This window comes from Manacus vitellinus, unplaced genomic scaffold (assembly GCF_001715985.3).
Source record: "Manacus vitellinus isolate BGI_N305 unplaced genomic scaffold, ASM171598v3 scaffold_17_pilon, whole genome shotgun sequence".
Lineage (NCBI taxonomy): Eukaryota > Metazoa > Chordata > Aves > Passeriformes > Pipridae > Manacus > Manacus vitellinus.
In genome coordinates this window covers 12,394,108-12,410,485 of record NW_021939256.1, presented here as the reverse complement: position 1 = coordinate 12,410,485, position 16,378 = coordinate 12,394,108, and the positions used below count along the sequence as shown (strand labels likewise).

Here is a 16,378-nt window from a genome sequence, read left to right as displayed (position 1 = left end):
ACAGATTTTTGGCTAGTTACTCTTGCATTGAGCTCACTATTAAAACAGTTATATTAATATTATATAAGAAGTATTTACATATACACTACATATATACTTATCATCATGCAATGTTATGCACTGGTACCTATACTCCTGCAGTCTATATACTGCTGGTTTGATAGATCTTGTGCTATGTTGAATGGAAAATAAATTTCCTTTACATGACATGCATGCTCATCAGATTGCCTGGGCATTGTTTTAGTCTTTATAAAAGTCTCTTTATAAAAAATATAAATACTTCCTTTTGGATAGGCATGATTTGACTTGTCAGAATAGAGAGAGGGTGTCTTCCCTCGTCATTTAAAGATTTGCATTGAAGGTAATGTAGCCATGGACGTGCTGTCTTATCCTCATTGTGCTATATTAACTGATAACCTGGTTTAGGTAATAGCATGGTAGGATATTTCAGTTCTCAGATATCACTGGCACAGTTCCAGTTCAAGGATATTGTTTTTTTCTTCTTTTTTCCACCCTCTTTCTTTACTCACTCCCTTCTTCCTCTTTCATTCTTTTTTTCTTTTTATGAAAGCTTCTAAGGAAACCTGACTGCTCAGGATACATGATTTAAGTATTTGATTTTAATTCTATCTCTATGTTAACGTGCATGGGTTTGCAGTCATTCAGAAATCAGGATTGTGAGCTGTCTGAAATAGTAAAAGTAAATATCTGCAGTTGATATATGCAAAAATGGATCATATCTGCCCGTCACATAGCAGTGTACATCTGTGGAACCATAAGGTACTTTGATAAAGAAGACATATCCAAAATTTGTCCTTTTTTTTTATCCATTGTTCGTATATCTTAAAAATAAGGAGTAAAAATTGTGGTTTTTTCTAGTGTGATAACTGGGAGGTGAGACAAAAAAATAAATTTTTTTACAATTTTTTTTCTTTAACTTTCAGATATGCAACTTTACCATGGATGTATCTTGTATCCAGATTCTTCTCAAGTTCAGATGTAGCTTTTATTTCTTATGTCTCCTTAAATTTTGTGTTTGGCCTGTGTACCATGCTGGTGACTCTCTTACCTCGTCTGTTAGCTATAATTTCCAAAGTGCAGGTCAGTATAAAATCCTTGATTTAACTTTTTCATAACTGAGATGTATACACACACATACATGCATGGGTTTTTTTTGAGTTTGTATATATGTATGTTTATACATATGCACAGATAAGATTTTTCCAGCAGAAAAACATACGTTTTTTTAAAACATTTATGATTTTTCTCTTCTGGTATACACTGCATTGCTTGTTACCATCTTGAATTTTAACTTCTCTATAACCAAAAAAAGCATGCTGTAATAGTGGGAAAATGTTTTTAATTGAAACTTTGACATTTTCTAGACCATTAAGTTGTAATTGGCACATAACGGGAGCTGTTCTGGTCCATTAAATAGATTATATGCCTTGTAAAATGTGTTTGAATAATATTGACACAAGAGATAAGCTGCATATTCCTAGGATCAGTAATGCCCTGTATAAATAGTAATATGCATTCTCATTCCATATATGTAAATTTTCATTAGTTGTAATGGTATTTAAAAAACTTGATGGAGAGGAGAACCCAAATGTGTATGAATCTTCATGCATGTACAGGTCAAAAACTTGATGTTTGAAGTCAGATCTGGATTATGTGTCACTCAAGTTTGTCAGCAGATTTGTTGTTCATTTGGGTTTAAGTTGGTGATTTATATTTGATAGTATTCAAATACTAAAATTTTAAGAAAATAGAACGGTCATGGCCACATGTTTTGGTACTGTCTGTGAACCTCAACTAAGTTTAGAAACCCATATCCCCAGGTGGTCTAAAATACAATAAGATATGAACCCTGCCCAGAAAATGGTTCACAGTATGCATTTTAGAAATCAGTTCACCTTGAGTGAGATTGAGATTTGAATGCTGTATTACACTTTGCAAGTGTGCTTATTGTGCTGTTGGAAAAAACTAAATTTCTTGGTTTTTTTGGTTGATTTTCTTTGTTTTGTTTTTTGTTTGTTTTTGTTTTTGCTTTTTTTCTCTCCACCCATCCTTGCTGCATCTTAATACAGAGTTTTCAGAACATCTACAATATCCTCAGATGGGCATTCATCATATTCCCACAATTCTGCTTAGGCCAAGGCTTAATAGAGCTTTCGTACAATCAGATCAAGTTTGACCTTACCAGTAACTTTGGAATAGATTCATATGTGAGCCCGTTTGAGATGGATTTCCTGGGCTGGATTTTTGTGGAAATGGCTCTTCAGGGAACATTGCTACTTCTTTTACGTCTTTTCCTTCATTGGGATCTCCTCCAGAAGCAAAGGTGTGTTACCATTATTATTCTGCTATAGTGGAGATGGAACTGATTTTTACAGAAAGAAAATGGTGGGTTCCTTTGAACACCTGAAGGTGAATAATTTTGATAACATGGTGTACCTAAATTATTGGAAACTACAAAAAATACTTATAATAGTTGTTGTTTTGCTCAAATTCTGATGAGAATTAATCACAAAGCTGTAAGGGATTGTAACCAGGGAACTAAGAGTTATTCAGAGTGCAGCAGTGACCAATTTTCTATATGTGATTTATTATCATCTGTTTTAGGGGTCATTGTTCAATTAACAACATAGTCAGCCCATCAGAAGATGTTGATGTAGAAATGGAGCGACAGCGACTCTTTGGTGGAAAAACTGGTAATGATGTGCTACTTCTGTACAACCTCAGGAAATGTTATGGAGGTTTCAGTAAAAAGAACACAGCTGTGGAAAACATAAGCTTGGGAATACCAAAGGGAGAGGTAAAGAGGTCTTTTTGTTCCCTTGTATAAAGTAACACTTCATTCTGAGCAATTGTTTGAACATCCTCAGTGTGTCTACTCTGAAAGATCTGTAGATAACAGTAGAACAACTTCAATTGGAGTAATTTCTGAAAATCAACTACTGGAGAAAAGCAGAAACTCTGATGGTGTTTAAGAAGCAACTGTTTGCTTATTTTTTGGGTTACAAATTCATCCGAGTTTAAATTTTTTCTTCTTGTCTTTATTAGGTTACTGTGTTATCAGCTAACACAAAAAATGAGTAGGTAGCACAACACCCCAATGTTCAAAGAGAAAACAAAGAATATCTAATTCAGTTGTAAACTGTGGACTGAATCCTAAATTTGTCACCAAGGAACACTTTTAGTTTCCATGCTGAAATCATCACGCTATATTTTAATATAGCATATAACATGCTAATATACTATTTTAATAAACTCAAATTTAGCATTAAACAGCATTTGAGTTTGTGTTTTGGGGGGTTTTCCATTATGTTTATGCTTATGGGAATTGCAGATAATAATTTCAAAACTGCTGAGCAGGAAAAGACCTTTCTTAGTTGCTAATAGCACATTAGAAGACATGAGAAATTAGAGTATGGCAGCCCAGGTCCAGTGACATCTGACTAGTTATTAATCAGCCGTTGGGTAACTGAGCTAACCAGGACGATATTAAAACCTCTATCAATAAGAAAGTTTATGAAACAAGTATTTCAAAAGTTATGAAGGGCTATGTGTAGACTTAATATGAATCCTGTGACAACTGAAGCATAAATTCGTTGCAGATAGGGGCCTTAAATAAGTGTTCAGAGTGTGTCTCTTGGCTGTCTTGTATTTATTTACTTGTACTGAGTGAAGCACCTCATGAGAAGCTGAGAATTATTAACTCTATGGACTGATGATCAGGGCTCTCAAATAGGACCCGAGTTCCTCAGGTACAAATGTAGTATTTACAAATAATATGGATAAATAATGCATTTAGTTACTTGGCAGGGTTTTAAGTGGAGGGCTATAATCCTAAATAAGTCACTTTTAGATATTAGGGGGTAATCAAAATATTATATATATGGGTTTTTTTTAAACTGATTTTCTGTGGGAAAGGGAGTTTACACATATGCTATATCCATGTGCAGTATCTTACAGACATATGATATGAACTGAGAAAAGGGGAAACTGTTGAAGAATTAATATTACTTACTTTTTTCAGCATAGCAGATTAATTGCTCCTGCTCCTTGTTTTTGTTGGGTTTGTTTTGTTGGGGTTTTTTCCTATTTTTTTATCTCTGATAGTGTTTTGGACTCCTGGGAACAAATGGAGCTGGAAAAAGCACAACATTTAAGATGCTGACTGGAGATATCATCCCATCTGCAGGACGTGCTGTTATTCGGACTCCTACTGGGTAAATAACAAGAGTTTGATCAGAATAGTGCTAATTGATAATGCCAATGATTAAAGACTCAGCACATCATCAGTCCTTTATACTGTACTCTAAGGACCTGTTTTGTTCCCTTTTAAATGTCTATTGCTTTGTTAAGTCTCTGCAGAAAAGCATTTTAGCATTATTTAATTCTGTTTGAATGCTGTTAATTGAGAACAAACTTGCATGGTAGCAAAAGAGTAGACTCTAAGAAACCTTAACACACATCCTTTTAAAACTGTAAAAAAAAAATAAAATCTTAACATACAGTATTTTCAGATGCATGGACATATATCCCCCGTAGTAGTGCTGCCCTGAAAGGTTTCCAGGCTTAGTCTGATGAGCAGTGCTTCAAGTGGGTACTTTTAAAATGTTTTCTTACACTTATGCACTTCAGAGACTGTAATTAATTACTCGATCAATATGCTATGTAATTAGGATAAGAAGCAGTGTTGGTGAGACTGAGGCTAACTTCGATGGAGTGATAAATGAATAATGGACTTTGGGTTAGACGCAACCAATATTTATCATTTTTCCCAACAAAATTGGAAGGGAAGTAAAGTTATTTTTTTTGGTCAGTGTGTTATTAAGTGGGAATGTTTGTTAAATACTAGAGCCAGCTTCATCTTTTCTGCAAATCAGTGTTTCCTGGCATTCTTCTTGATGGGGACAGGCTTTTGCGGAAGGGATGGCTTCTGATCTACTTTCATCATGATTTTCTCTTTCTGATACATTACAAATTAAGTAGACATTTTAAATGCACTATGTGTCTAAGTTTTGTATTTCATTATTTATGTGGCAAATGCACATTTATATTATACAAGCTGAGCAGTATATCAAAAAACTTTGTTTGTTTTTTTTTTTAAATTTTCGTATCTCTCTGGATAAATGGTGAGAATGTTTTTAGGCAACTTACAACATTTGCAAACCCATTCTGGCTGCAACTGTTATGAGACAAAGTCTCATAACATAGTCTAGTAAGAGAAATAAAAGGAATTTATCACCAACCACAGCCAATCTTGTGGAGATAGTGCCATTCACAGGGGATTTTGTCTTTTTTATTATTTTGTGTACCTCATTAACATTGCCATTTTCAGTGCAAATGAAACATAAAAATAATTAACATCTCACGAGTGTGTCTCCACATTAGGGATATTTGCAACCTCAATATTAAAGAGTTCCAAAGGAACAAGCAGCACTGAAACAGTTACTTTAGAAGATGTGGAAATAAAGTACTGATAGCAAAGTACCAGCAGTATCTTTTGTAAAAGGCAGAAATATTAAAAACAAAAGTGAAAATTACTAGAAAGGAGAGTATTTTAATAAAATTTGTTTCCTTGCATCTACAAATTATGGTGTTATAAGGCATTAGGAGTCTTACTGGCTTTTGAACAACATACAAAAGAGTTGTGAAGCTTAGATATGTGTAAAAGTTAACTGCATGGTCTGCTTGACATTTAGAAGGGTTTTTTGTGTTCTCTGTAGCACAGCTGTTCCTTTTTAAGAGTACAAGTGGACTCAAATTAGCTTATGCTTAGCTCTTCTGTCATAACTAGATTGCCACCAATGTGGGAGCTGGCAAAATGAAAGGTAGCATATAAAACTGTAAACATTTTTGTAGTTACATTTTCTGTCAAATAGCTTGAAGAAGTAAGGTCCGCATTAAATATGTACAAAGAAAAGCTGACACTTAACAAAGTAGCAAAACAAAGGAGAACAAAGTGAGTCTTCATAATCTTTGAATGTCTGCTGGGCTGATATATCAGCAGATTCTGTACATCTGTTCCACTTTTCTGTGTGTGTGAGTACACACTGGCCATTCTTTGTTTTCTTCCCCTTTCTATACTTTTGTTTAAACCTTCTTCAGTGTCATAAAACCTCCCTCAATTGAGGAGCACTAAACACAGCTTTGAAGAGAAATTGTCAAAACCCTTTCAAGTGCCATGTCAAGGTCAATGTAAAATAATGAACAATATGACTAGTGGTTTATCTGCCTTTTTGGCGCTCTCTATTACACAGCCTTTGCTGTTGTACTTTCCTGCATAGGGTTGACTTTAAGTTTGTACTTAAAATGTAGAGGGGTGCATATGTGAAAAAATGAAAAAAAATGGATAAACAAGATGTCATCTTGTTCATAAGTTGCCCCACTGAGAATGGGAGCATTTGGCAGTCTTCCTCATGTAATTAATTTATCTCCCATGAATTTCCATCTTCCTACCACACAGATATCCTCCATGACAGCAACTCCCCATCCTATTTGAACTAAGTGTCAGCCATCTCAGCTGCTGAATTACAAAGTCATAGGACCAAAGAATGGCTCTCCAAGGAGGGAAAAGTAAAATATTTCTTTATAGCTAGAACTTGGACTCTTTTGATAGGTATGATGTTCAGCTTGATAAATAATTAAAAATGTGATTCAAATAGCTTAACTTGAAAGGCAGAATAAATTTACATTGATATAATGGCTGAGATGGTTGTTTTTACACTGTATATCAGTATAATTAGTTTAATTATAATGAAGCTATAGTTACATTAATTATATTTTAACCTTGATTTTTTATAATGTTAATTGAGCATTAGTATGCACTGAATTGAATATGCAGTTAAAAGGACAATGTAATGTCTAAGTACTTTTGCAATTTGTAAATTTATATTTCATTTTGACTAATTAATGGAATTTATCTCTCTGCAGAAGCCATTGTAAGTGCCGTATATATCACTGCCTTTAACTGCATTCAAAAAATGTAGAAAAAGCATACAAAAGTGAAGCAAAGTACACAGTTGAGTCAATAGTGAAACAATGTTTTCCCAAAACAGCCATAAGGCTGATATCAAGGTTACTTAGTTGTTTCTAGACTCAAAACTGAAGTTTACCTTTGAACTGCAGTGCACAACCACCTATATATGATGTTGCCCGTAACCACTGTAACAAACAAGAAGGAAATCTAGTCTCTGCAATAACCAGCCTAGCCTTCTGGAAACAAGAGGTCCAGTTTATTCAGAAGGCAACAGGTTTTGTCCAAGATCATTCTCTCTCATTCCAGTGTTTTGGTTTCTTTTCAGTGCCAGCAAAGCCTTCCTGACTGGAATGCCCCACACCTTCAGGGCTGCAATCAGATTGCAGGAATTCCTTTAATTGTATGGAAGAAATGGACTAATGTAAAAAGCCTTGAAATGATCAGTGAAGGAACAATTTTGAATCAAAATTTTTATTCAATCAGATTTCAGTTTATTATCCCCAGTACCTTGAAAGTCTGTCAAGTTTCTTTCATCAATAGTACAAAACTGTAAGATGAGCACTCCAAACTGGGGGAAGTCTTCTTGAGTCGTGGACTTTTTTCCAGGATAATTTGCACCAAAATGTCATAATTCTCACCGAAGTACTTAGAAAGATACGGAATACAAAATCTTCCATGCTTCAAGTGCTAGACTGTTATTTTTCTTGAGGATGCCAGATATTCTGTTGACCTTTTTCAAAGGGGTTCTAGAAATGCAATTCTGCAACTTTAAAATGATCTTTAAAACATAAAGATTTCTGGACATGTTCTGTTCATGTCATCTGTTGCAGCTGTTCCACCTTAAAGGAAAAATTAAATAGCAAGTGAAACTATTGATTGAACATAACAAGGTAGTCTAAAAATGAAGGAGAAACTTGTGTTCCATGTTAGTTTTATGTCGTATCTTGATCAAGAGATGTAGCCAAAGTTACTAACTGAATTTAAAATAACAATTATGTATTGTTTTTATAATGATACAGAGAGTTCTCTATTAGTGTAAAAGACTGATTTCCTTCCTATAGTTTTTAGATATTACACTGAAATTCATTGTGTCTACTATGGTATGGACAAAAAGCCTGAGAGGGGTTGGAATCTGTACTTATATGTTCTTTCTCTCTATTTATAAAATGAGCTGATTTTTTCTTCCTACATGTTTTGAGTTTAATGTGAATAGCCTAATGAGAAATGCTGGCATGCTGATAATAAAAGGACAGAAAACAAACAGGTATTTTTCTCTAGCTTGAGAAAACAAAGTCATGATTTTACTGCATGTTAATCTATATTTCAGAAAATATTAAAATTGTATTTATAATTTGATTTTTATAACAACATATATGAAAATGTCAAGGAATAAAAGGATTATAATTACTTTAATGAATGGAATCAGAGATTAAAAATAAAAGAAAAGGGAAAAGCGTTTACAATATATCATTTACTCAAAAGGTTTTCTGGTATCATACCATCATTAATTATATTAAAACTTATCATGTGTTTTTCCTTCCTCTATTATTTATGTATATATATAAATATATGTTATTTGTGTATTCAGAAACCTGACTAAACAAAACTGAAGGATGGAGTCCAGCATTTTAACTAGGAAATCTACTCAGTGATATTGGTGGGGGAAAAATAGGCATTATAGTGTACATTCAAAAAAACCCTCTGAATAAGAGACCTTTTTTTTCCTTCTGGTCAGATCGACAGATGCAGATATGGGAGGGGAGGGGATGGAAAGGTCCTTGAGTTCTTTAGTGAACACACTAGAATCTCTGTGTTAATGGAAACTTTAAGAGTTCAAGGTCAGCACTAATGCATAAAGTTGCAAGATAAGGACCAAACAGAGTATAAATATTAAATGATGTATTCTCACTGTGCCCTTCCTTTTGAAAGTTAATGGTCAGGGTGAGATATTGTTCATCTAAGACTGGGTGCTTTATGGAGGCACAACACTAAAATCATATATGCACAATTACCACTGGGGACACTATTTTTATTTCCTAATGCAAACTGAGTAAATATGGTCTAATACAGTTCTAGCTAAAGAACATTAGATGTCTGGCTTTTTTTGCAGCTGTCCATACTTAACTTTTTGTTCTTCATGGTAGGGACCCACATCAGACTAGATGTGTCTTTCCAGCTACAGGGTTCATGCTAAGTAAATGTCCCTGAGATTATCTCTGAGTGCAATTTGTTCTCTTGTGGCTGAACTTGGCATATTACCAAAAGCCCAGCCTCTTGTTTCTCAAAAGACAGCAGCTGTACCAAAAGAAAACCTTGTGAGTGTGCATGAATCTTCCTAGTAAAACAAACCTCAGACACAGCATCTAGATAACATTTCACTGTGGATAGTTTTCACTATCTTAGAGTCCATTAAATAAGGAATCTACTGCTTCTGACTGGGTATGCAAATAGATTGCCATTAATCAATCCATATCTTACGTAAAGATTACCTTAGAAAAATGATTTAATTTGATTTAGGTATGGCTGAAAACTGAGCCAGTAAAAATTCTATATATACTTCATTCAAAATAACCTATAAGTTATTTTTATATTACAGATATATTATTTTATATTATAATATAATATTCTATATAATAGATAATATCTATATAATATTTTATATTATGGATATGAATTAATAAGGAAGTACACTTCTGGTTTCCTCTTTTCCTATCATCCTTCTATTTTTTGCTAACTCTTTGTTTAGAGAGGTCTCTACAAGCACTTACAGTCCTTGGACCATCCACACCAACAAAGATAATAAGATTTTTTATCTTTGCCATTAAAAGCAAATGACCATTCTAATTAGTCCACAGCAAGGCTTGTCATAATCATGTTAATTTATCTTTTAATAGCATTAAAATATAGTTTGATGCTGAGATTCCTTATGCAAAATGTAGAATTTGTGTTTTCTTTTTCTCTCCAGACTGCTGAATCTTGTTAACGGGAGATACATATTTATATTTTCACTAGTGCTGGTATTTGCATATCCTGCAGTTAATACATTTACTTTGTGTTTAACTGATTAATCATATATTTAGTTCTCTTAATCAGATTATGTAGAAAACCACCAAGGGGAAAAACAATCTGTTACTCAGAACCTTTTGAAAACTTTTTTCTTTCAAAGCTCAGATTTTTTTATTGTTAAGTATCTTCATCTTGACAGGTTTTTCTGTACATGTAAATCAACATCATTGAGTGTTAAATTAGATGTTGGAATAAATAGGATAGATTTAGTGTCATTATGGGTAATGAGACACCCTTGCAATCAAGCTTGCTTCTTTGCAATGAATGTAATTTCAAGTAATGCTGTAGAGCTACAAAGTGAAGTCCAAAGTCTCTTAAATCAGGATAATTTTATACTTTCTCCTATATTATCTTTTAAGCTACTAGGCCTTAATATCCTGTGCTTTGTTTTAGTCTTGTAGTTTAGAGAATGCATGCATGTGTACATGTGGGCACAGACACACAAAGAATACACAGCAACATTTCCCTCTCTTTCAAGTCCTGCCCCTTCAGTACTGAATGTAATCAGTATGAATATAATATTGAATATGATATAGTATCAAACAGGAACACAATGTGGTTTGAAATATATCTCCTTAGAGAAGATTCTACCAAAGAGATAAGGGAGGTAAACCTGTAAAATTGTTATAGAACTGTCTTCCTTCTGTGTTGATCTCTTGACCTTGACGCACACATGCACGCACGTGCTCACTGTTACAGTGATGACTGAAGAGGTGGCTGTCCTATCCCAAAAAGGACAAAAAACAGGCCCCTTGCCTGTGGGTGGTACTGCAGGAAGTAGTCATGGCGAAGGGTGAAGAGACTCAAACTCATTTATGTATGGACTTGAGCCTATGTGTTTGTCTTGTATCCCAAGGGTGAAAGCCAGGGCCATGGCTTTTTTCAAGCAACATTCAAGTCTATTTCTTTAAACAGGTCTGAAATGGATATACTGTCTGCTAGCTCTGAGGGCATTCTCATTGGCTATTGTCCACAGCAAGATGCCCTGGATGAACTTCTAACGGGTTGGGAGCATCTTTATTATTACTGCACACTGCGTGGAATTCCAAAGCAGCATATCCATAAGGTAACTATCCATAACAGATTTGCAGATGGAGCTGAAGCCACGTTGAGCTGTGGGTTTATAAAACAATTGTACTTTTTTTAGCAGGAGAGACTATCTAATATTTCATTTTAACAATTTTAGTAATGAGGTTTTTCATTACGGCTATTTTATTTAAGTAATGTGGAATTTTTCTTACTTTTATACCAATTCAAAACACAATAACATCACTATGGATAGTAAAATGACATTAATGCAAGTAAAATCTTGGGCACAAAACCTTAAAGAAAATAAATTTATGAATAGTTCAACACTTTCACTATCACACTTGAAGAACTGGGAGAGTACACCATGTATTTTGAGTCATGTACCTCCAAAAAACTCTTTTCTTCAGAGATGTGATTAAACTCACAAGGAATTAAAAATTGTTGAATGATTCTGTAAAAATAAATGAAACATCTGGGTACTGAGATGGGAGCTGTCAGCACTCTGCTATTTTAAATTTCCCAAGATGGTAGCTGCATTCAAGCTGTGTGCTGAGAGCGGTCCCTTAAATGCTCCAGCTGCCATAATAGGCCTGGGGCTGTCCAAGGAGAAGAGGCCAAAGCCGTGTCTGAAAATGCTTTAAGAGCTTACTAAAACAGATGTTGACAATATCTGAGAATATCACTGAGAGATTCTGAGTTTACAGATACAGGTGTTGCCGTGCTGACAAGCAAACTGTGATCTTTTTCCGTGATAAGGCAACCAGTCAGCCAATAACAGAAATTAACTACAGATATATTGTAGAATGGGGGGGAGGTGTTTCTGTATCAGCAGAAGAAAGTTTACGATCTGACCTGACTTGAGCAGCTCAGTCTTTTCTGCTTAATTGCATCTTATTAACATGAGAAAACTGGAATATGATATGAAATGGTATCTCTCAATTCCTGTTCTATAGATGGGTCCCACGTAGTAGCAACAACTCTAGCACTGCCCTGATAACCTCCTGCATGCTGCCTGCTGTCTTCCTTTCATTTTTCCAGAAGCAAAACTGTATGAATTTAAATATCTTTTTTTTTTTTGTACCCACCTAGCATTTTCCTGGCTCTTGCCTTAGGGTCTGATAAGTGATTTACAATCAATTCCTTGATTGCGTGTGAGTGAGGGTTGCCTTCTCGTTCTCTGCAGCCTTTTTTTTTCCTCAACAGATAGACATCATTCCAGAAAAAGGTATGATTCCTGCATGGGACATTGAGTATTCAGAAACAGCTGCCATTGTGTCCTAATAATAGCATCAGGAAAGGCAATACTTTGAACTTTTGTTTAAAAATTCTTAAGATGATCATTTGGGTTTTTCTGGATGAGAGCTTGGGGAAAATAAGAGATTCTTGGAAGCCTTTGATCCCTGTCTTGGGCAGTATCCTGGCTGGACTTTTAACTGACATTTTTGACAGTACATTTATTGCAGGCTGCATAGAAATAATCATATAGTCTTTTGGTTAGTTGTTTGCTTTTCCTGACTTCTTTGTGGTAGTTTTTACTTTCTATTACTAGCAGAGTACTGAAAACTTGAATATGTTTCCCTTGATCTAAAAGAAATATATTAAGTGATAATTGTTATTTCACTAAACTCCTCAACTACAATTATCTGTTTTCTTCGTGAACTGACAGTTTCTCTCTAACAGTTAGGCTAAACCCCTATCATCAGTAGCATCTATTGTCATGACACTTTAACAGACAGAAAAATGGCAATATCTCCTCTAAAACTTTGTAGTCATTCAAAAGGAAGAAGTAAATATCAAGACATCTTATTGATCTATGTTACTGACTTCTTTTGGTCCTAGGTGTAATTTAAAACAGGAATCAAAGTTTAATCATGCTCTTAAAATGTTATAAACATGGCTTTTAAGCTTTTCTGTCATAATTTGCCAGGAGAGGTGTCTTTGAGTGAGAGCTAAGTAGACCTTTAGTGCTGTGCTACCTTCCTGGCTCCTGGAGTCACAGACTCTTAGCTATTGTTTTATTATAGTACTCATGGGTGTGAGGAAAGAGCTGTTCAGGTGGCACTGGCAGACATGTCCTTATTAGTAATACCTCATCTGCACGCAACTGGAGACAGGCTTTGGGAAGTGTAAACTGAGCCGTGCATTACAATGGACTGTTAGTTCTTCTGCCAACATCAGGAGAGTGTGTCTGTGTATGCATCTGCACATGGATCCTGCTGTCATTGTTTGATTTGTGACTCCTTCAGGTCATCTGGCCTCCAAGCAGCAACTGTTTTGGAGAATGAAGAGCAAGATCAGGAGCTATGTGGAAGCTTGAGAATGGAGAGAAATCTGTGGTGTGCTTATGGGCCTGGATTTCATGGCAAACTGTTCCATGCAGCACCAAACTTTTCTTGAATGACTGGGAAGGTTTCCAGGTTGTGATATGAAGGGCAGTACCAAGAGATTTTTGTGCTGTGCATGCAGGGTGTCCTGCTGCTTGTGTGTGTGTAATTGAATGCTACTGCAAATGCTGTTTCCTGTCTGCATTCCGTGAGGGGCCAGGAGGGTAACCTGGCTTTGTATGCTTTCTCTGTAGACAGTGTGAGAATAGTGCTCTCTCTGAAATATCTGGCATTCATGAATTCCATTTCAAATGCAGAAATATTAGGAATAATTTGTGCACCTAAGAGCTTGCCCTTTATGATCAGATCCAGCTATTCTCTGGGCAATTGGTAGACAGCCACTGCAATGTCAGTTCTCAAGACCATTTGGGGAAGAGTTCTTCAAGTGGTGTACTAAGTCATGTACGTCACGCTTCAAATGTATGAAAATGAGTCATTTAGACATAAGTTATGCTACTGTGGAGGACTGAGAGAAGAAAAATGCTAATCATCTGATTATCCTGGACCTTACATGATCTGGATGTAGGCTTAGACTATTCTTTATAGGTGGCCTTCTGTTCCTTAGTATCGCATTTGTGATACAGAGATCATTCTTCCTTTCAGTTGTCTTAATTTTCTGTCTGCATAGATTGCAGTGCAGACTTTGTTGCCATATGCTCACGATCAAGGCATCAAAGACTGAAAATAATATTTATCTGTTCTTGTTTACCTTCATCCAAAACTGAAATGCAGCTATCTCAGAGAAAATGTTTTTGTCAGTGGGCCCTGACTGTATGGCACTGCTGTCAAGTGTTCAGCAGCTGCTGTACTCCAATTCAGAAATGGCTGGTGCCTGGAGAAAATGGGCCTATTAGTTGCCTATAAAAAAAATAAGGCCTGATAATGCTTTGGAATAGCAGCTGTATGGAAACGAAAGCTGTTATTTTCTCATCATTCCCTCCTGTCTATGATACAGTGCTCCAAGCTTGCCTCAGTGTTTACCAGTGAGTGTTCATGCTAATATGCACAGATATATATTCCAGAGAGTACATTGGTTTGATATGGAAAGAAAAATAAATTTACTTTGTTTTTTAATAAATTGGTGAGCAGGCACATGACTTACAGGATGTGTTGCTGTTGAAGTTGTCTATTGAAATACTAAAAGGACCAAATCTTTTGCTAGACAGATTTATCAGCAGTAGGAATTAAGTGCCTGATGTAAAGTTGAGTGCACTTAATGTTCCAAAACAGTAATTAAATCAATGGAAAAGGAGGAGAAATACGGGTCATTTACTATCAATATTAAGCTTCACATGTAATGTGAAGTTTTGCTATACTTCACAAATCTGCTCTGCGAGTTTCTTTTTGCTGCAAAATTTGGAAAAGTTAGAGTAAGATTTTGGGCTGTTTAGACAGCTACTGATTTAACATAGTACTTTTAATTCTTATTTTTATTTCTTTAATATATTAACTTTCTATATCTCAAATTGTTCAAAAAGATATCACATAGCTTGTTAAAAATTAAAATTATTAGCACAACATTAAATGACATCTCTCATTAGCATTAAAATTTGTGTTGCAAATCTTAAAAGAAGCTTCAAGAGGCCTTCTGAGGCAAGTTCTTGGAATGTCAGTATGCTTTCTCTTTACATTAAGTCTCCAGGTAGATTTTTGTACTGATTTCATGTTATATTCTGTAGGTGCTGGAAATGGGAGCTTGTGAATTCATTTACTCTTTGCACGTTTGCTTTTTTTTGGACCCACGCAGAATTAGTGTGTACAGTTTTATGAGATTCTGGGATAAAGAATTATTTTCCTCCAGAAGTTTGACCATGAATGTAAGAAACAATTCTGAGCTTAATCTGAAATCAAATAAATACTGTTTGGTTTGGAATTGATGAATGATTTCTATTTAGGATGTTCAAACTACACTCAGTTCCTGACACTTTGAATTACTGCTTTGGACATGTATAGTTATTTTTCAGATGAGTCTAGAATTCAATGCATGTTTATTATCATTTGTACAGAATATGGTACACATTTTTAGTATTGGGTCAGGTTTGGTTTATGAGGATTTCTTAAAAAAAAATAGGAGGCAGTTATGCATTGTATTTATTGTGTCAGAAATGATGCAAAACAAATACAACGATGGATACAGCCTTCTGAGTGAAGATAGATGTGCTATAATGTTTCTAGTCTTTGAATAGATTGAGTCTTCATTAACTCCAAGTTTTTCTGGATAAAACAGACTGAAAACTTCCCGTACTACTTAGTTTTTTACTTGAATATTAGAGGTAATTTTCAAAGAGAGTGGAAAGCCATTAGCATTAGCCAGCCATGGCTAGGCTTCGCGAACGAAGATTTGAGGAGGGCTCTATCCACGTTTGTTTAACCACCAGCCACAAGCGCGCTGGTGGCTAAAAAGGCCAATATGAGACAGGCATGTCCGGTTGCAAAAGACACAGCAGAAAGACTCCTTAGGTGGTATATTCTGCTAGGCACGAGTCTTTCTGTGTTGTCTTTTCTCCTTGAGAGTGATCCTGCGTGCTTTCTCAAAAACATCAGCAGTGTTATAAATAGTTTGTCTCCAGACCTCTCAACTGGAGGCCAGAGTCGACCAGTTATGTTGGTCAATACGGCCAAGGCTGAGATGTTGTTTCAGGGAGTCCTTGTATCTTCTCTTCGGGGCTCCTCTCTTGTGGCAGCCGGTGGCAAGTTCACCATAAAGCAAGATCTTAGGGAGGCGGTGGTCCTTCATCCTTGAGATGGGTGGTTCTCTTCTTCCTCAACAATTCCTGGATCTCTTGATTATTTTCATCGAACCAGTCCTTGTTCTTCTTGAGGGAGAACCCTAAGGTTTCTTCAGAGGACTGCAAGATGCTGGTTTTAATATGGTGCCAAAGTGTTACAGGAGAGGTATCTGTTGATT

The 16,378-nt window shown here is 35.5% G+C and overlaps 1 protein-coding gene across 1 annotated transcript in view; it reads left to right on the top strand.

The window, feature by feature from the left end:
* The window catches only part of ABCA13 (ATP binding cassette subfamily A member 13), a 165,809-nt gene that overhangs the window by 123,921 nt on the left and 25,510 nt on the right, over positions 1–16,378 (top strand). The window contains exons 46-50 of the mRNA XM_018069995.3: positions 945–1,101; positions 2,091–2,344; positions 2,626–2,818; positions 4,126–4,235; positions 10,973–11,118. Of these exons, the coding sequence (XP_017925484.2) occupies positions 945–1,101; positions 2,091–2,344; positions 2,626–2,818; positions 4,126–4,235; positions 10,973–11,118 (860 nt within the window). The remainder of the gene's footprint in view (positions 1–944; positions 1,102–2,090; positions 2,345–2,625; positions 2,819–4,125; positions 4,236–10,972; positions 11,119–16,378) is intronic.